At 35.3% G+C, this 21,431-nt stretch overlaps 1 protein-coding gene across 1 annotated transcript in view; it reads left to right on the top strand.

The window, feature by feature from the left end:
* Positions 1-18,801, top strand: part of tmie (transmembrane inner ear) — a 47,750-nt gene extending 28,949 nt beyond the window's left edge. The window contains exon 5 of the mRNA XM_088918141.1: positions 18,470-18,801. Within this exon, the coding sequence (XP_088774267.1) occupies positions 18,470-18,801 (332 nt within the window). The remainder of the gene's footprint in view (positions 1-18,469) is intronic.
* Positions 18,802-21,431: the final 2,630 nt, after the last annotated feature.

The raw sequence follows: 21,431 nt of genomic DNA, 5'->3' as shown, positions 1-21,431 counted from the left end.
GCTGTGATCGTGGCTTATTTTGTCAATCTTCCTTAAGATTGTTAAAGCCTCAGTAAAACCTCAGTGCACCCTTTGCTCTAGGCTGAGATGACTCAGTTCTGTCAACCCAGTTGTGTAAATTCCAGACTATAGCCTAGGGATCTGTCTGACAAAAAACAGAAAAACATTTAACAAAATTAAATGTTCATGAAGAGCGAAGTTAAAGGTGAAAACCAAGAGAAAACAATGGGAACTCTACAATGAATGAAAATGTGTGTGGATCTTTATAAATATTTTGAAATGTTTGATTTTTAGTATGTTTCAGCAAGAATAAGTTTATTTATAAGCATCGTCAGAATAGAGCTGCATAGTTAAAATATACCTGAAGTACTTGTCTTTTTTATTAACTGGATATGATTTAAATGATCTTATCTTAAAATCATCGTGTCATGAAGCGTTCTTTCTGGACCCCATGCAGACGACACGATCCAGGGAAAAGTGAAGAAAACACGGGGAAAAAGTCATGCAGGATTCGGGAATGAAAACAGGGGATGCTGGTGGTCGGGGAAGGTGTGGCCGAGGCAAACAATCCGGGGATGAGTCAAAAGTGGAATCCAAAGACAGGGCAAAAGTCCAGAGCCAGGCGATCCATCCAGGACTGACGATTAAAAACCAGAGCCGGGTTGGGACCGGCAGGGGAAACAGGAACGGGAACAGAAACTAAAAGCATAACGGAGCCAGGCGCATCCAGGTCCCAAAACCAATGCAGAGCTTGATTAGCGTCAGTGTCTGGCTTTTAAGGGGGAACTGAAAAGGGGCTGAAACAAGGAACAGGTGCGGGGAATGAGGCAAACAAGGAAGGGCTGGAGCACCCTTAAGAGGATGGGTTTGCGATCGTGACAGTCGATCTATCACAACCTTCTTTAGAATACTGTATGAATGATACATTTTGTAGGTGAAACTACTAATACTAAATACATCATTTAGGGCACAATTGTGGTCACAAAAATACAAAACAGATATTCTTACTCTGGAACTGATCCGGTGAACATCTACCAGATACATTACTGGGCCTAAAGGAATATCCTACATTGGCAGATAATAGAAATAATAGAACACTTTCAGTCTTTTTGCACTGTGTTGGACTCTTGTCCCATCCAGAGTGTATCTTGCCTAGCACCCTTTTTTTTCTGGGATAGGTTCCGGCTCATATTGCAAAAATACAATATATTTTATTAAAAAAACTCAGAAGATGATCTAATGTACTTGGCATGTAAGGAGGGAGTGTATTTTTCAGACTTAAATATTAATTAAGTGTTAACAAGTCCTCAATTGATAATGAAACTTTGATTTGATTTGCTTCTATATTTGTGGCACCACAGGGGTCGTGGCCTCCATCCTGGACTCGAACAGGCATGTCCATCTCTTCTAATATGCCTATCAAAGACTATTTTTTGCACTCTTCTCTCCACTTAATATTCACTCTCCTCCAAGAGTGGTGCTGTATATGGCCATCTCATCAGTGCAACCAGGACATGTGGGCTCAGGATCTCTGAGCCCTCTGCTTGTGGAATTTCGGGCCCAGAGTCTCCAGTTTCCTCCAAGATCGTTACATAGGTCCCTTGCACCACCGAGTCCTTCACTCGTGGACTCCCGGGCTTGACATCTTCACTTTTAAAACCCGCCCTCTGGCTCATCCATTTCAGGGAATAGCAGTAGAAGGCCCTCGACTCAGTCATTCCTATTTGGCTGGACCCACTCTACTGCCTTCTTTACCTTACTTACTGGTGGGGTAACATGGCAACAACCAAGGCGGCTACTCTTCAAGGCCTTCCCTACACCTCGATGACACTACTCTCATATGGAGCCTGCCTCCCTGTTCCTAGCCACCACACAAGGAGCCTCCTGCTTCTTTACTCTAATCTGGATCCTCCTGCTCCCACATGATTTATGTAGCCTATTGTTCCAATGCAATCTGACAGAGCCTAGTGTTTCTACTTACTGTAACTCAGGAGCCTCCTGTTACCAAATGGCTTTCACTCCAAGACGGCTATTGGGTGTCTCACCACTAGTCAAGCCCTGGACTTCAAAGTCCATTTCCAGCCTTTGCTGTCCTTCCGATGCCACCAGCACGGGTCTCATACTCTCAATACACACCTTCAGTGTCTTACTCTCATACTCAGGCACAAGACACACAGTCTGCAATACCTCACACTTATGCTGAGACTCAACACACCCAAACCACACAGCCTCTCTGATACTTCACTCTCACATCCTTGCTGTGCACATGAAGCTGCCAGCACACCTTTCCCTGTGCCCAGTCACCATTGCCATTACTTACAGATCAGCATGGGTTTGCCCTCCATCTTGTCACCCCCCCATATGCCTATTCCAGAGATATGTGGCTAGATGAACTTTTCACTCTTCCCTGATAATTTGTATTCCCAGTGTGAGGGTCCCTCTAACACACTTCCCTCTCTGAAACATAATCTACTCACACTACACACTAACACTGTAACTCCAATCTCACTAAACTCACACTCGGCAGACTCACTGGATTGTCTTAATCACTCACTTCAAAACAGGTTTCCATCCCTTTAAATAAACAAAAATATTTTAAATAAAAATCTATTCCACAATCCTCTTCTCCACAGTCTCCTCCTAGAATTGTCTCTCTGCTTTCTTTCTCATATAAAGCAGATTTGCTCTTTGCTATTGAGGATACTAGCAGTGTCTCACACCTGCAACTAAGCCTTCTTTGGCCCAGCTCTCTCACTACCAAGTCTCAGGACATGGGAGACCTCATCTTGATCCTCTTCTGGTCTTCAGCTACGGCAGGACTAACATCCTGGTGGTTTCCCCTGAGGGACATACTCTGCCTTCTCTTAAATGTTTCTCATAGCTGTATCTCACTATTACTGTGACTCAGATCAGCTGCGGATACCTAGCGCCCCCCTCAGCAAATGGGCTCCACCTTAACCGTGCCACAACTTGGTCAGCATTATATCTTACGCTTCCAGAACACTGGCATTTTTTTTCATTTTAAATTAATCTTTCCACCTGAGCACTCTGAAAACAGCAATGTACCATATTTAGTCAAGTTTTATTCAAATTTTGTTTTAAAAATTTAATTTTCTCTTAGGTGTATTTTACAAGAAGATTATTATATCCCTGTACATGTACAACTACATTTTCTGCATTCATTATATATTTATTTTTGGAAGAGTTTACATTTATGACTTTTAATTTGTTGCAACCTACTTATTTAAATTCTATATATAATGACATATTTTAAATTTCACACTACTTTCAATAACTGATTTTTTTTAATTCTGGGTCACAGTGGAGCCTACATCACAAGCAACAGGTGCAAGGTGGAATACACCTTGGATGGGACTCCAGTCCATTGCAGAGTGCACACAGAAGCAAACATATACAGTACACACTCAAACCAGGGTAGTTTCTACAAAACCCTACTGTATTAACCTACTAGCATGCCTTTACTTTGGTCTGTGGGAGGAAACTGGAGCACCCAGAAGAAACCCACATGGACACCCAAGGAGAGAACATGAAAATTCCAATGCATCACCATGTCACCCCACTACTTTGAACCGATTCTGTTAATTAATGTTTCTGGTAATTTAACGTATAAAGAAGGAACTGACAGCTGCATGGACTATGTAAAATTGCCAAAGATGTAAAAACATAATAAAATACCTACACACGATTGAAATCACTATTAAAGTTAGAATCATGTAAACATTATTTTAAATTCAAATCACAGGAGTGTAAAGTAAAAAAAAGTAGTGTAAAACATTTTTAAGTACTACTATAGTACTGTACTACTAAACAAGCTTAAATAGTTTACAAGATAGCAGAGGTTCATACAAAAGAATTAAATAGAAAACTATGTGTGGGATGAATATTTATATTTTATTTTCCACAGGTGTTTACAACAGATTATTTCAATAACATGCCCCATACTACTGTATATAAATACATTTCTAATTAAGGGGTAATTTTAACATAGCTTACACTGAAGTTGTGCATGGGCTAGATTATCTCGAAACTACCACCGGGGCATGATGGTAATTTATTTTTTTTTTACTTAAGGAAGTCAGAAGTGTTATTTACAATAGCCAACCTAAGATATTTTAACTATCAGTTACAATGGGAGTCGTGTTCACAGATTGGATAACAGCAGATGCAACCACAGTTCATAGTAGGGAGGACAAAAGTGAATCAGAAAATTACAGTCTCACTTCTTTATCTGAAACGATCATGGCAATGATAGTTGGAACTAAATTTGAAGGACATTGTAATTGCTGTGTACTGTGGCCAGACTGTGTGGAACACAGAGATTCTGAGGCTTGACTGGCCATTTAGTTAGCATGCACAAGATACACAAAATGGGCTGTTTCTTTTCAGAAATAAAGGCAAATTATTAGGTAGTGGGAGCTAAGGTGTCTGACTTCTGCCCATGTATTTTTTTATTTTGTCCCCCTGAAAGTTTACAATAAGGGGACACCCCTTCACAGACAGTGGTTGTCTGTGAAATCTTGGTCTTGTTTATTCATGGAACAAGCAATCTCTGAATTAGGGTCTCCTGGAGGACCTACTGACCTCTGGTATTTGTTTCACCCATGTTCGCAGTTAGATAGTTGATCTAATCATTTACATACCAAATAATTATGACACTTGTAATTTCTCTGAAGCTCCAAGGTGTTTATAGGGACAGTAATTGTACATTTAATGAAGTGACTGTTTTCACTAACCTTAGACCTTATGTAAGTCTAAGCAAGACCATAATTAGAATCACTCTTTATTTGACAACTCAGAATAGGACAAATTCAAAAAGACAGAAAACCCTGCAGGAACTGATTCTGAGAATCCTTCTCAAAACCATATGATGTTTAGATTCCCAGGATGTATTTAATAAGGTCCTCCATAAGAGATATTTTTTTAAACAAAATGTCATGGAAATCTATGCAAATATGGAATATTCCATAGAAATATATGAAAATAATGTTATTGAATAAGAAATAGCAAGTCATATTAAAGGGCATGATATGCATTTTTAAGAATGATTGCTCTGCATTTTTATCAGTTCTTTACATTCTGGTATAGCTGGCAAATGAGTTAAATTTGCATAGAATATACTTTACACAGGGGAAGTGGCAAAGCACTAAAAGGACTGGGACAAAATCAAGGATTAGATAGACATTTGACAAGTGTAAAGCAATTCATTCAGGAATTAGACACATATTGTACATTATACATATTGCATGGATGATTCTGACCTGCAGGAAGCTGTGTATGAAAGGGATTGGATCATTTAAGTAGATTCCTCTAACAAACATGAAAAGCTGTTTTATTTCAGTTCTCTACAACAGAGGAGTGGTATGGCAAACTACAGTATATATTCATCTATTTGGGAACTGAAGTGCATTAACATTTAATTTATTTTAAGAATGAGAACTATCTCCATGCAGATTTTCAAATAAATAATGATAGCCTATATTAAATAAACCACAATACACCAATAAGTTAACAATAAACATAACTCTAGTTCAGATTCAGAGTCATAGCATGATGCATAATATTAGCCTTCAAATGCAATCATACACTGGATAAAGTGTAACTAAATTTGTTGATTTAGCAAATTCACATATACATTTAGTATTTGTGATTATAATTAATTTATAAATTATCAATGTGCTATGAGAAAATAATTTGTTTTTGTTTTGATTGACACAGGTGTGTGACATTCAATATTCTATATAAAAAACGTTATATTCTAAATGCACAATGTTTGGATGCTTAACTAATTTTGTTTACTTTAGTGCTTAACATTACAGTTTTTGCTTCCACTTTGGGAATCTGGAATTTTATTGGGAATCAGTCAGTAGACAGCAGCGTTATGTACTAGTAAACCTTATATTCAATCAGTTGCTAGTTCCAGGACACGAGAACCAGAAGATACAAGCTAAACCTAAAGCAGGACAGTTACTTTTTTTATTTCTTCAAATAAGTGATGGCATTATTTTCAAAATGACCTTCAGCATTCTGTGCTAATGGTACTCCCAGTGGGATTGTCCAACAACTCAATATGTGTTTCATCAAGAAAAAAAAAAGCTTAGCCTTTTTTATGCTGCCATGGAACTCTGCTGCAGACCCCAAATTATTGAATCCAACCTCAAATGACAGTCTTGGAGATCTGATGATACTACAGTTTTTTTTAAGTTTCCCAGTTGTTTTCCTTGGCTCCCAATCCTTTTTTCTGTCTGCCCATTTTGGTAAAAAGCTCTTATATTCTCTTATTGAAAGGATTGCAACCATTACTTTAGCCATGAGCGTTTTCGTTAGCTGAAATTGCAATGTCTAATGGAGTTTTTTACAGAGGTGTTAAGGTCTGTAATTTTTACCTGAAATCTTTGGACAACTCACCAACTTTGCTTATTTGTATGGTACTATTTTGTTTCTGTATTCAATCTCTTTTAATACCCAATTGCAATCAAGGTGACTTCTAGTAGTTTCTGTAAACTCTGAAACTTTGTCAAAATGTCATAAGACTAAGAAGCTGCTGTGGACTATATTTACATTACAAATCAATTTTTCACGTATTTACAGATGATGAATAAAGAGGAACATTGCACACTTCTAAATGTGTGTAATAAATTTATGTGATTGATATATCCCTCCTTATTTTCATACATTTTCCTAAGTCTTTGTCTCATAAATGTAGAAAAAGGGCATTTATCACTTTTTTGCTTACAGCTCTTGAGTCTTGGGTTCAATTGCTATGGAGTTTGCATGTTCTCTCCATGTTTTCTTTTACTCTAGGTGTTCCGTTTTCATGTCCGCTTCCAAAGACATGCTGAATATGTAGGCTGAGGACAGGAACTTTTGTGTGTTTATTGTGTGTGTGTTTCCTACAATAGCCTGACATCCCATCCAGCTTGTAGTCAAGGACAGACTCTTGGCTGCCGTAGCCTTACCAGGAATAAGTAGCTTTCTGATAATGTATGGATGAAAAATATGGATATGCAGTTGTACTTTTCTTCATTAAATCAGCTTCAAGGGAATGAATAAATCAGGAGGGTACTGCATAATATACAGATCTCCTGTGTATATATTTACATATAAAATATGTGTATGTAAAGCAGTGCAAAGAATTCTTTCATTCATGTAAAGAGTAAAGGGTTTTTCATGTTGCTATCCCCAATAAACCACCCAAGTGAATAACGGCAATTCAGCTATTTTGATTTGGATATTATAGTCTAGTTTTTGAAATCTTGAAACCTTTGGCAAGAATGTGAGCAGGTTCAAAATATTTCAAAAAGATCCCTTGTAGTAGCAAGGCATTTCTTGTGTCAGTTACTGGATTGTTCACCGTTAGAAACAAGGCATTCTCAGCTGTACTGACTCCTTATAAGTAACAGGTTTGAAAGCATTGCTAGTCAAGAGGTCCTGTGGATATTCTGTCTTCTGGGGTGGTCGATATTGTACAGGAAATCTCGATGTAATTGCTTGAAAAATAAATATGGCACTATGACAGTGAGCTAAGAGCATTACGTGATAATACCATTATTAATAGCACGTATAGTGTTCTTGTACACATTTATCATACACGAATGAAAACTGTTTTCATACAACAATGTGTTCTTGACACTTCTTCACTAACAACATCAGCTGTAAAATCACTTCTTATGGTACAGGAACAATGTACTGCTGTCAGCTTTATACTTTGTGGTGATTTCTCATGCACTCTTTGGGTTTAATGTTTCTCTTTTAAAATGTAACTTTATGTCTCTCAACCTCTGTTTCTCTCTCTCTTTCTTTCTTTCTCTCTTTCTCTCTCCATTTTCTTTCTCTTTGCAAAACAGCCTCTGGAGACACTTCCTCCCTCCAGACAGTTTCTGGTCAGGTACAAGCTCGCAATGTCAACCCTCTTCCTGTAGTGAAAGAGGAGGATGAGATGACCCTTCATGGAAACTAAGGGAAAGACCTTTCGTCTATTCTTTGCTGTCCTCTAACATTACTCTTTCACTTTACTGTTACTGTTTGACGGATCCTGAAAATATTAAAAAAATGTATACAGAATACAGTAAAAAAAAAATTACTGCATCAGGAACTGATTGTTTTAATTGATAAGAAGTGATCTGTATTCTGCAAAGGAAAGGGAATTTATTTTCAATAAGCCTACTAAGCCTACTGTATATTGACATAAAATACAAAGTATGCTAAAATTAAGAAGGTTATATACAACTCTACATGAAACAATGTTAAATGTGCTTTCGAACCAATTTTTTTTTAAACTTACAAAATATAACTCTTTGGGATACAAAAAATACATGGCAACAAAATTATCTTTGTGTGCATGCTTCAGATTTTTTTATTGCAAGAATTGTAACACATAAAGCACTTTCTGTGAAATGGATCATCTTATGTGTATTTATTAGGCCTCTGAGTCTTTTGTAACTGAGAAATCTGTTCTTTTCCTTAAAATAATAAATAAGAGCAGTCTGGTACATAAACATATGCACACATATTTAATGACTTTTCTTTATATCTCTGTTTTTTTTTCTTTCAATTTCTCCAGCTGTGGATGTTATACCTTTTAAATGCTATGAGAAAATAATTTGTCTTTCTATATTTCTCAAATATTTTGATATTCAATATTTCTCAGTTTAAAATAATTGAAAATTCTGTTTAATTTCTTTTACACATTTGAAAAAGAGCATTGAACTTGCTGGCTTTTAATGAAATGTTCTAAATGTTTTAATGAAATGATATTACTAGATTAACCTATCCTTTAAATTTAAGAATGTACATTCTTAAGAGTGTAACCACAAATTTAGTTCAATCTACACAAGGTCCTCAGATCTTATTCTGTATTTCATCAAACGGCTCTTTGGCAATATTATTTTTGATTTATGCTTTTATACTCATACTCTCATCATTTGTTATCCAAGAGGAAACCCTCAAGCCTTTTTACTTGCATATTTCCTTAGTAATTACTATCAACTCAGCCCATTTAAGAAATGAATTAAACTCTTCAAACTCCTTTTGTGGTATATTGCTCTAGACGTTTGAAAATTACAAATAAATTATATATGTATTACATTAATTCATGAGTTTTAAATTTTCTACAGGAATATATCACTCAAGAATAAAACATATTACACTCAAGAATAAAACATATTATTTATATTCAAATATATATTCAATACTAATTTCAAAGATAAAGAAATAAACAGCCTCAATGATTCAATTCATATCACAGCCATGGATGAATGTTTAAAACATACAGCACCCTTCAAAAGTTCAGGGACAGTGAAGTCTAAACTGAGATTTTCATTAAGAACTCTAATGATAAATTTTTCTCATTAAAAAAATGATAAATAAAAATAAAATCCCAAGTACAGTATTTTGTTACAATAAAGTCAATTCAGTTCTACCCTCTCTGGTCAATTAAATGGACAGAGCAGTGGCACTGTGTCTAAGGATCTACACCTGTGGCTGGAAGGTTCGTATTCTGCAGCCGGCAGATGAATCCTACTCTGGTAGGCCCCTGAGCAAGGCCCTTAACTCCAACCGATCCAGGGATGCCATATAAATGGCTGACCCTGTGCTCTGACCCCAAGATTCTCTCTCCCCATCTGTGTCCCTGTGGGTCTCATGGAGAGCAAGCTGGGGCATGCAAAAGGACAAATTATTATTGCAAGAAATTGTATATGGCAAATAAAGTGATCTTATCTATCTTAAATACGTTGGTAGTGTTGAACTTCATATTGGGGTAAGGGTGTCAAAACCATAGTTTACACAGGCCAACAGCCATATCACCCTGCGACTCACAACTGGCAACCCACTGAAGCTAAGCAGGTGTGGGCCTGGTCAGTACCTGTGGGTCCTAATGCCCCAGTATAGTGACGGGGACACTATAATGTAAACAGGCGCCATCCTTCGGATGAGACGTAAAACTGAGGTCCTGACTCTCTGTGGTCATTAAAAATCCCAGGGCATTTCTTGAAAAGAGTAGGGGTGTAACCCCGGCTTCCTGGCCAAATTTCCCATTGGCCCTTATCAATCATGGCCTCCTAATAATCCCCATCTATGAATTGGCTTCATCACTCTGCTCTCCTCCCCACTGATCGCTGATGTGTGGTGAGCATTCTGGTGCACTATGGCTGCCGTCGCATCATCCAGGTGGATGCTGCACATAAAAACATGATTTTGAAATTATTTTGTAATTAATGGCTGCTTAGTGTTTGACTGCTTTATATTTAGTTACAAACACTTTAGGAAAGAGTATATGCATCATACCTGTACATGTGTTCCAATTTCCTGGGACTTTTGGTCTCTTTCTTTAGAAAGAGAGGCCAAACATTGATAGATATGGAGCTTTAGAATTTCTCTCACACATGGGGGTTTCATATGGGACAAGCACATTTGTACCATGTCTAGATAGATCAATTTAAAAGCTTTCAGTCATTTATCTACAGTATGTTATGAGCAATTGAAGATCTTGTGTCTTGGGGAATTCATCGATCAGCTTTCATGATTGCTAGAGTACAAAAATATCCTACACATACAGTACAGCAAATGATACTCTTCTCCAAAAGAAATAAAAATAATTTCCCCCCAAATATTTTTTTTTATATAGGTTAAATAAAACTTTGTAGTAGATTAATTGGCATAATCTGACAAGTTTTTATTTTTTATTTTGACTTGGAAGCTACAGCCTTAGTAGCCTTAGCACAGATGAAATATGCATAAGTCTGCATAAGACCCAGAAAACTGCTTCATGCTGTGGCTGGAGCTGTGTGTAAGACTTACATGAAGAGGACTACTTTTGAAGAGCTACAGTATTTAAAAAGCCAGAAAAAAAATGTGCATCCCAAATGCCAAGTTGTCAAATAACAACCTAGAAATTGATCAGATCTAAAGTTTAATAAACTATTTTTCAAATAACTTTATCTCTGAACTTAATAGAATTATAACATAAATTACAGTAGAAATTTGGGAGGAAGGTTAGATCCTAATCTCACACAATTCCACTCACCTCCACTTCCAGCTTTGAATAGGCTGCCATTTCCTCAGGCAAGGCACATCAAATACTTTATACATATTCGTCTCCTTATAATATTTATAAGGATGTAATTGAATTACCAAACTAAAAGTATTAAATTGCTTAGTTAAGGGAATAACAGTGAGGATGACGCCATTGGAAAGACTCCAAAAGATGGAATGAGACAAGAAGCTGCTGCAAGGGTGAGGATGACTGTGCAGGAGATTGTGGGAATGGTGGGAAAATAGGTTTTTGTTACCTAAATGTGTTTTTAATTAGATGTGACTAGATCAGCTCTTAAATGCAATTTTAAAACTTCAATTCTGATCTTTCTTATACAAAATGTTACAGATATGTCTTTTGTAATCATATCATGGCTTAGGAACATACAGCAAAATGATCAGGCAAATAGTTCTGTAGTAGATGTTAACGACTGCAATGACTGTTGATGGATGGTTGATTTCAAGGAACATCAGGGTGATGGAATGTAATTTGAGGAGATGAGTTGAGGGAACTCAAAACAAAAATAATTAGAGATGGAGTTGTCCTGATTTCTGAAACTATCTGGTTCTAATACAGAAGTGCAAAAAAGAGCAAGAATAGACATGAAATGTAGAAGAGAGATGGAATGAAAAAAAGTCTATTATTCACTGAGAAGAATTAAAAGCAAAGAGAGAGTGGTCAAACAGAAACTGTTTGACATGATAAATATGTCAAGTTTTAGATCACAAGAGAAATGTTTTGGTTGTCAGGTTGTAAAAATACTGGTCCTGATGCAGATCATAAATGAAGGGCCTTGTCCTAACCTCCTAGTGTACTGTTCAGTTTCTTAGTACTGTTTCATCAATGTGTTAACAACCTTAAAAAACAGCCTCATCGTTCAGGTACTTCCTACTGCAAGGCACCATGTAATATCATGATTAGCTCGTCCACTGCCCAGTACAAATAATGCCTAACTCATTTCATGACCATAAGAAAACAGCAACAATAACAATGTTCATGATAAATATCCTTATTATGGAGCTGATTTCACAAACTGGCAGATGAAGAAGGCCTTGGATTACAACCTTATGCAGGAGTACCAGTACATGGCCAGTATTTATTCTATTTCAATTTTATCTGCCTAGACCAGACCTCCTATTACTCTCCAAAGTCAACAAGGGATTTACTCCTGAGCTGTGTATTCCACATTTTGTCTACTTTATCATCACTAGAGCCAGATTTATTATTTTGAAAAGAAAACATATTTAAGTTGTCACACCCTTATCAGTTTCTGAGATAATGGGTAGGATTTTTATGCACTTTTATGGTTTTTATGGTTCTTATATGAAACTTGAAGAATTGGACAAAGTTTACATTTCAAACCTTAGATTTAAATACAGCACATCAATAATGAAGAAACACCAGTCTTCTGAAAATATTAAGGGTCTTACATTTGTGTGTTAAATGAACAAATGAACAGAAATAACTGTCAGTGTGATTGTGATTTATAAATACTATTGCTGTATAATTTAAAGTGTAATTTAAAGGGGAGTTAATGATCTAAAAATGGACTGTAAATGAATCCACAACGCAGATGTTTAGCCTGGCAAAGAACGTCATGTAAAACAAAATTCAATTGCCATTAAAAATACAGCTGCAAGCATTGAAGTATTTTCAAGGTAAAGCTAAATATCAAATGGCTCATGAAATAGGCAAATGCAGATATTGCTGTAAACTGGTAAAAATGAACTCAGGTTCAGTACCTGCATGGCCTAAATATAATGTTACGACCTTAATGAAAGTACTTAAAATAATGTCTATCTACCATATACATTGGCCACATTGCTAATCATCCACCTAAATAGCATATATTTTGGGACACTAATTAACACATGTAATGCATCATTTACTCACCGTATTTTAATGTACATCATACATTTGTATGTTTTCTATCATTCTCAGCAGACCTGTAATATTGCAAGCAAAGTACATCCCAATATCTCAACATGTTGTTCTCAGAAAATGTAATGACAAATATTAGTATTTAATATTGATATTTGTTGTGGAAGTTTGTTATGTAATAAAAATGAAAAACACATAATTTGTCCCTAAAATACAGTGCATCCCAGCATATATTAGATGACAATTATATGAGAAATATTCAAAATAGCAGACATATAACTTTGATCATAAATATTCATGATGAAATACTTTAGTCTGTTGAATTCCAACTTCAATAAAACTAATCAAAATAGGAAATACCTTCAGAAAAAAATTGTTGCTCCTATGATTGTCTCATTCATAATTAATTCTTTAATATTTATTTAGCAAGCCAAGACATTCAGTATAAAAACAGTATATTTTAAAGGGGATCATAATGTCTTTTAAAGGTGAGAAAGAAACAGAATTTTTTTTTTGACAGAATTAGTTTAGTACTGGATATGTCTTGTCTATAACAATTGTAAAATGCTAAGTAAAATAGCATTAATTGAAGCAAGGTCAGATTTCTATTAATTGAATTAATTGTAAGAAACACAAGATGCATATTTACTCAGACCTCAAAGTACCACTTTAAGTAAAATAAAATAAAAAATACTCGACATCATTATTCTGCTCTTTGGAATTTTTACACAAACTTCCTGTTTCCCTTGGGTATAAAAGGAGCTGACACATGGAAGATATTTAATTAGAAGGAGCATGCATCATCACTGTTAAGATCAGAGAGATCATTGAAAACTGAATTTACCAATTGACACTGTAGTGCCCATTACTGAGAAATGTAAGGCTACTGGTATAATGACAGTTAAGTCAGGATGAGGATGAGAAATTTGCCATCATACAGTAGCCTGTAAGTATGTGAAGCAAACATAAATTCAGAAGCAACATTTGGAGATCATCAAAAACTGGCATCTTAAAGATACAGTGCCTAGAAAAGCAATAAACATTTCTAACGTGCATGTTACTTTCATGGTAGGGCTAAAAGGACAAAGTCTTTTTTGAGCTACAAAAAGAGGTGACTAAGATTTTCCAAACCATCTGATTGACCATTGGAATCATGTGTCATGGTCAAATGAAATGAAAATTTAGCTTTTTGTACACACTCATAAATGTTGAGTTTGGCATAAAAAAGCTCAAGCTCATGTTGAGAAAACCCTCATGGTCACTGAGAAATATTATGAGGGGTCTATTATGTTTTGATTTGTATCTATGGGTCCTTGAGCTCTTGTTAGGCCCTTGCTAGGAGAATTCATGACCTCCAAAACATTCAAGGACATCATAGCCAGCCACCTGGTTCCCTGTGCCAAAAAGCTCCAAAATTTGACATGCCAGCAAGAAGCAATAACAGCACACAAAATAAGTGGTCTTGACTGGAGACTCAATCTCCAGACCTTAACATAATAAAACACTACAGTACAGTATGTACTGTATGTGGTTTAAACTCAAAAAGGCACTTAACAAAGCATTTCAATCTGGAGGAATAGTCACAAAGCATTTTAATCTGGAGGAATGTTCAAACAACCCCCTATCAGTAGTGCCATTACTACAGGAGGTATCTTGTCAGTGTGATTTATAGTATGTCAGAGGAGGATTTACAAACTACAAACTACAGAGTTATGAACAAATGTGACCCATGCGATTTCAGGACTTAAATTATTTATGACAAAGATCACTTTCCTCTGTGCAATGCTATTAAGATTACAGTATGGCATTTCGATTGTTTTGTCCTCCAGATAGGAGGACACTATCTGGTCTGTATAGATTTTTGTTATAAACTATTTCTTGTTCCTATTTCTGTGGGATATGAATAAATCTGTAAGGCACTGTAACTTTACATGATTCCAAATGTGAGAGGAAAATCATTCTTAAGCTTCTTCAATGTAAACAATGAATTTAATATTCCTTCATTAGAGAAAGGCCTTCATCAGTACCCCATGCTAGAAGATACAGTACAGGCTCACTATCTTAGGTTTAAACACTCTCTCTAAAATACACATAGTTACTATATCAACAAGCATAGAATGTATAGTATAATAATAATACATGAGATTTTGTAAAAGGTTTAATAATTTATAGATACAGAACAGGGTTCATACAAACCATATTTTAATTAAGTTAAAACAAATATTTATTACAATAAACTACACAAGACATACAGTATATACAGTATTTACAGACAAGGTATTTCAGAGGCCTAACAGTCTGGTCAACCAGAAAACCCCAGACCGCTGCTTAGCACTGAACTCTAAATATGCCTACAGAGGCCACAAAAGAGATGAGCTGCCTTATAACTAAATACAAAGCAACCTGAAGTTAAATCTCTCTTCACCCTGGATGCCACAAAATAAATGGGAGCGTATATCCCTATCCATAAAATGCACGGGAAAGATAATCGGGAAAGACATTTCTAACTGAGGTATCTTTTACCCAGGAAACCCTAGTTTCCTAAAAACACAGAACAGCACTCGCTCTCTCTAACAAGGTTCAAATTCTTAGCTCCAGTCAGGTTTGATTTGGATGAGCAAGAAGTAGGGGTTCTCGCCTGGCCCAAGCTCTGGACTGCTCTCTCTCCTCCCTGCTCTCCTTGTTTCTTCCTTCTTCCTCTCTCCTTTCTGCTCTTCCTCTCCTCTGTCTGTGCTCTTAATGTGATCTTATATTGTCTCTTTCTGTGCTGCTCCTTGCCAATCAGTAATCCACAACCTCCCTAGGTACACTAAGGTACACTTTACCATTGTTTCTGCTTAAGGGACCCCCCCAGACCTCAGCAAACATCTTCTCTCCTTTGAAGTTAGAAGTATTTACTCTTCTCAGTGCCACAAACTTGATCTAAAATCTAAGAGACACTTCTCAGTCACCCAAAGCTGTAACTATAAAATATATCAATGATCTTGAACATATGCTGAATACGAGACAGTAGAAACTGTGTTTATTTAAATGATCTGTCTTCACATTAGACCTGTGCTATTTGTTATTGAACAAGAGGAAGATGATTCCTGTGTGATGCTATCATCCTATTCCTTAGAGTCACTTAGTCTCTGTTGAATATTTGTCAGCATTCAGGCAACATACTGTATGTATGAGCATAATTGTTTTTTCATTTGATGTTTATGATTAGATTGAACTTTTTTCCTCATAAAAGAGTCCCAATATTGTATTCAGGTATTGATTAAAGACATTTAATCTAAAATACCTACAGCATAAATTATTTGTAACTAGTGCCTGAAGGTAAGATATTCCTAAATCACTGATAAAGGTCTTCTGCTGTGGAAGGAGATGCTGGCCTACATTACAAAACAAGGACCACCTTACACAGTCTGTGTGATATTTGTCTTGTATTTGCCATACTTTTTCTTGGCCATTGGCCAGTGAACATGGAATCTAGATTAATTAGAGACTAAAACAGCATTCTAAAATTGTAGGTTCTATTTATAGCATTGTTGAAACCACTGAAGCTGATTATAATGATGTAGTAGAGCCTGGATTTTCGACATTAAGGTTTTTTCCTTAATCTGCACCTTACAGTTGGACCATAAGTACAGTACCATCTAGCTTGTGATTCTCAAATCGTTTGATAGTAGTTCACCATGTGTCTTGCAAATACAGATGAGTGATCTGATAACCTCATTTAGGTGTTGTCATTCATATTCACTTGGTGACAATGCTTGCTGCCTAATATCAACTGCATCTGTTTCATTATTTCCTTAAACTAGCCTCTTGGGAGGTGGCTGCGAACACACCATACATCATGCTATCCTACTGTTGGTCACTTGTGTCCTTACCATGCATTGTGAATTTGACAGTCAGAAAATGTGGCCTTTTTCACGGCTTTATTGAACACACCTGCCCTAAATTAGCACTCATTCAGCACCCAATCACAATTCACTACATTTAGCTTTCAGGGGGTCTATCAGTCATGTGTACTGAAGTGTTTCAGCAAACAGAAGAACTGCTCATCAAGTAATGTGCTCACTGAAGTGAACAAATCCACCATGCAAGACCGGTCATGCATTTGTACTGTAGCATTAAGCTATGTGAATTAATATATCCAAATCTTTCTGTTGACTGACAGTTTTGAAAGTTCTTTGAATATTCTTTAACAATTTTACATTACACTACATTTCTGAACTATATGTAAAAAAAACTACTACTATAATAGTGGCAATTAATTTTGATCAACTCATAATATTAGTTACAGGTCATAGAATTTTTTAAAAAATGTATAACATTAAAAAAACAACTTAAGAAAGAATAATACCACTTTAATTCTAAAGAATGTAAATGTTTATAAAATTGCAAGCTGGATTGTATTACATTGCTGAAAAGTTCAAAAACAGGAGGTTTATAACTGAAAATGCTTTTGGGATTACATGTACAGTATGCTAAAAAACAAGTCATAATTTTTTTCATTTTGAAAATGTGATCTTTGTAACAGTATTTGGAAACATAAACCAAGCACATCTATTTTAAGAGACTGCTTTCTGGCTTGCAATGTCAATCAACATAGGGGGTTACAGCATGCTATATCAAGGTCACATTTAAAAAAGATGGAAGATAAAAGATAATTTTTTTCTTGATTTCCAAATATCAGTGAAGATTTAAGAAGAAGCTGATGTTAAATTCAAATTCATTAATATTAATAAATTAATTGTTGAATTTTTGCAACTGAATAATGAACAACAATTAAGTTTGTCTTTTGTTGCTCACTTTTTAACGTGGTTAATTAAAAGAAAACGTCTAAATGCTTGAATGTACAGTATTCATCTTTCCTATTTTGTCAGTTATTAATGTCAGATTAATAGAAAATGAACTAAAACACAAATGTTAGACTCAGATGGGAACTATTCAAAACCTTGAAATTGAAAATAATAAGTAATTTAAATCTAGCTTAAGCATGAATTATAAATTTCTGTAAGTTGTAGTTTGTTACTCATTATTGTTAGACTAAAACTTAACATAAAATATACTTTTTTTCTACCTGTACTGGCAATAATTCTGCAACTAACCATCTCCCAATGTTTATAGACAGAGGATCATGTTTCGTTTCCTTCTAACAGCTCAGTATAAAAATGAGACACAGATATTAAATAACATAAAAAGATTCTCTTATCATTTTTCCACTGCAGAACTGAAAAAATGTCATCATTTATTATTGCCCTGTAGTTACTGAAACAGAAAACTTTTACCTTTAGAACAAGTCAAAGGTTCCAGAAAGGACATAATTTAATAGAGTATACTGTAGATGGGTTCCTGGAAGTATCCACAGTAACTGAGGATCTCAAACATACTGAGGGTTTACTTTAGACTTTTAGGAGAGCTCAGAGGTCACACACAAGCACCAATATTTTTCTGGAATAAGTTGAATGAAGTAGCTTGCTCAAAGGCACAGGAATCTTCAATTTAAAGTACTGAAAATCAGGAGTCTTTTCTTTCTCCTTTCAGCTGCAAAACCAGAAGAGGATAAAACGGAGGTGGCCACTGTGTCAGGAAAAGTAGACAGTGAAAAGGGAGATGGACACAAGAAGGACAGCAGTAAAGGTGGTAAAGGTGCCAAGGAGACAAAGGGTGAAGGCAAGGATGGAGCCAGTAAGAAAGGAGGCGATAAAGGTGGTAATAAGGGTGCTTCCAAGAAAGAAGGAGGAGGAAAAGGAGAAGCGGATGGAGGTGGAAAAGGCAAAAAAGCAGGAGAGAAGTCTGGAGGCAATGCCAAGGCGGAAGGGAAAGGAGGCACTAACGCAAAAGGTGGAGCCAAGAAACCACCAGCTAAGAAATAAACCTTGAACCCTTACTTACGAACTCAAACTTTACCATTATAGACTAAAAAAGGAAGATGACAAGAGGAAACAGGGATTTTCCACAGAATCAAAGACAAATGAAATAAACATTCTTGTTAATATTGATTTTAATATTAATTTTGATTTTTTTTCTGTTTAATTCAATATACTGCATTACCTGACATTTTTTCTCAACTACCAACATTAAAATGTTGACATTGAGACTTCAGGTTAACTCTCATAATGTAATGTTGGAACCAAAACTATTTGCTGAAGATTTAATGCTTCTGAATACTGTACATATTTAGTATTCAATACATCAAATACATCTTGGTGCTTTAAGAATATCATATTGTTAAAATACATAATATAAGCCAAAATAGCTCTTTATAGTATAAAAAGTACTGAATAAAATAAAATGGCATTGGGGAAAATATCAGTATTTTACTAGCTCACAACCAAACTTAAATTGCTTCAGTTACGAGTCACTATTCAGTTTTAAAAGTCTTCAAATAATTATTAAAAATAGAGGTACTTTTAATTTCTTTACATATATGCCTGCTACTGTACAATAAGCAAATAAGTAAATATGTATTAAACTAATTATAAATTAAACCCAATTACAACAAATAGTTTTCCTTCTTTCACCAGTGCACTGTTTAAAATAGTGAAATCTATCAATTCATATCACCTAACCCAGAAAAAAATATGTGATGTGAAAAACTGCATTTTTTTACATTATGTTTTAGTCTTAAGGCATTACTACAACTACATTTAAAAAACAACTTAACAGTGCTATGCTTCCACAAAAAATTCTGTAACTAAAATGATGCTTTTGTACCTGTATTGTTAAACACAGTATATGAAATATTTCATTGCTTATATTGTCCCTATCAGTTAAGTCATAGAACAAACATAGATTGAAACAACAGGGATGGCAGAACAAGATGAGGAAAAGATAAGAAAGATGAAAAAATTGAACAAATACAGAATATACAATATAAACTATTTTTTCTCCAGGGACAAAGCTACAGTACCAACAATTCCTTATTATACATAATTTTAATATCTTTTTTCATTTGCAGCCTTTCACATTCCCCCTATGTCTAGTTGATGTAATTTTATTTCTTCTTTAAAGCATTACATCTCAAGCAAGTATCTTGGGCCCACTGAGATACCCTCAGAAACTTTCCAAGGAGGTCTGCAGTCAGTATAAATAAATAAAATCAAAATCCTCACACAGTCTTTTTCACGTACTCTGGTATTAGATTTTTATATCTGCTGATCTGCAATTCTTCTATTCATGTTTTACAATTGTCAAGAGTTTTATTTACAATTCTTACATTCCTTTAGGTTTAATTTGTTTAAGTTTGTAAAATGGGATTTCTTAATAAAAGCAAAATTCTTAGAAAGTGATTCTTTCAACCTATGGAGCAGTGCTGTGGCTCTGTGGCTAATGAGCTGCACCTGTGGCTGGAAGGTTGCCGGTTCATATCCTGTGGCTGGTAGAGGAATCCTACTCCATTGGGCCCCCGAGCAAGGCCCTTAACCCCAACTGCTCCAGGGGTGCCATATAAATGGCTGACCCTGTGTTCTGACCCCAAGCTTCTCTTCCTGTCTGTGTGCCTCATAGAGAGCAAGCTAGGGTATGGGAAAAAAAAAATTCCTATTACAAGAAACTTTGTATGGCCAATAAAGTGATCTTCTCTCTTAAAAGGTTGAGAATGGCTAATCGTAAGGATCAGAGAAGATTGTAAAGGAAGTGTTATGATTCTTTAAAATTATTTACAAAATGAAAGATTATAGAAAGCATTTACAAATGCAGATCTGATAAAATATTATTTACAATACTGTAATCTATATAGTATACAGTAATTTAAAAAATAGTTTAACTATTTTATGCAGTAGGACAAAACTCTGTACAAATGTTCTGTATTTCTGACTATTGTAAAATGGCTTTTTGTGGCTTATACAGTACTTGTATGCCTTGTTTGCTTCTTAATAGTGTCAAATTATTTTCATTTAACATTTGTAACATTTTTTTTTGCTTGAAGAACTACCTCTGAATTTTTTCCCTTGTAAAAGCAGAACAAAAAAGAAAGACATGGTTTGGAGTGTTCTTCAAATGAAATGTATGGCGCATTAGGAGAATACAATCAATAATAGATACAATTATAATCAAATTAAATAGCATTTTATTTGTATTTACTCTCAAACATATACAGGTGACCAGAAGGAGTCTCCACATTACAGCATGGCTAAATGTTGAAACTTAATGTTAATATTGAGAACAATAATTCATACCATGCCAGGGGCATATTGTTTATGTCATGTAATGTTAAAAGACATTGGGGAAAAAAGTTAATACATACATGGGAAACAAGTTAATAAGTATTCATGCTAAAATGAAGTAGCTGTTAATAATGTACATACACAGGAAACAAATAAATGTGTGTTTATGATAAAATAAGTAGTGTGTGATTAAATCACAAAACTGTATATATCTCCATACTGTATTCACCTCTGAAAGCACAGACACTTCTGATACATTAATACCTGAATAATTAATGGTAGCACCTTGTAAGGGTATCTTTGCAAAAACAATCTTCCTGTATCACATCTGGTTAAAT

Source organism: Atractosteus spatula, chromosome 6, assembly GCF_055471065.1.
Source record: "Atractosteus spatula isolate fAtrSpa1 chromosome 6, fAtrSpa1.hap1, whole genome shotgun sequence".
Taxonomy (NCBI): Eukaryota; Metazoa; Chordata; class Actinopteri; order Semionotiformes; family Lepisosteidae; genus Atractosteus; species Atractosteus spatula.
This window is presented reverse-complemented; position numbering and strand designations above follow the sequence as displayed.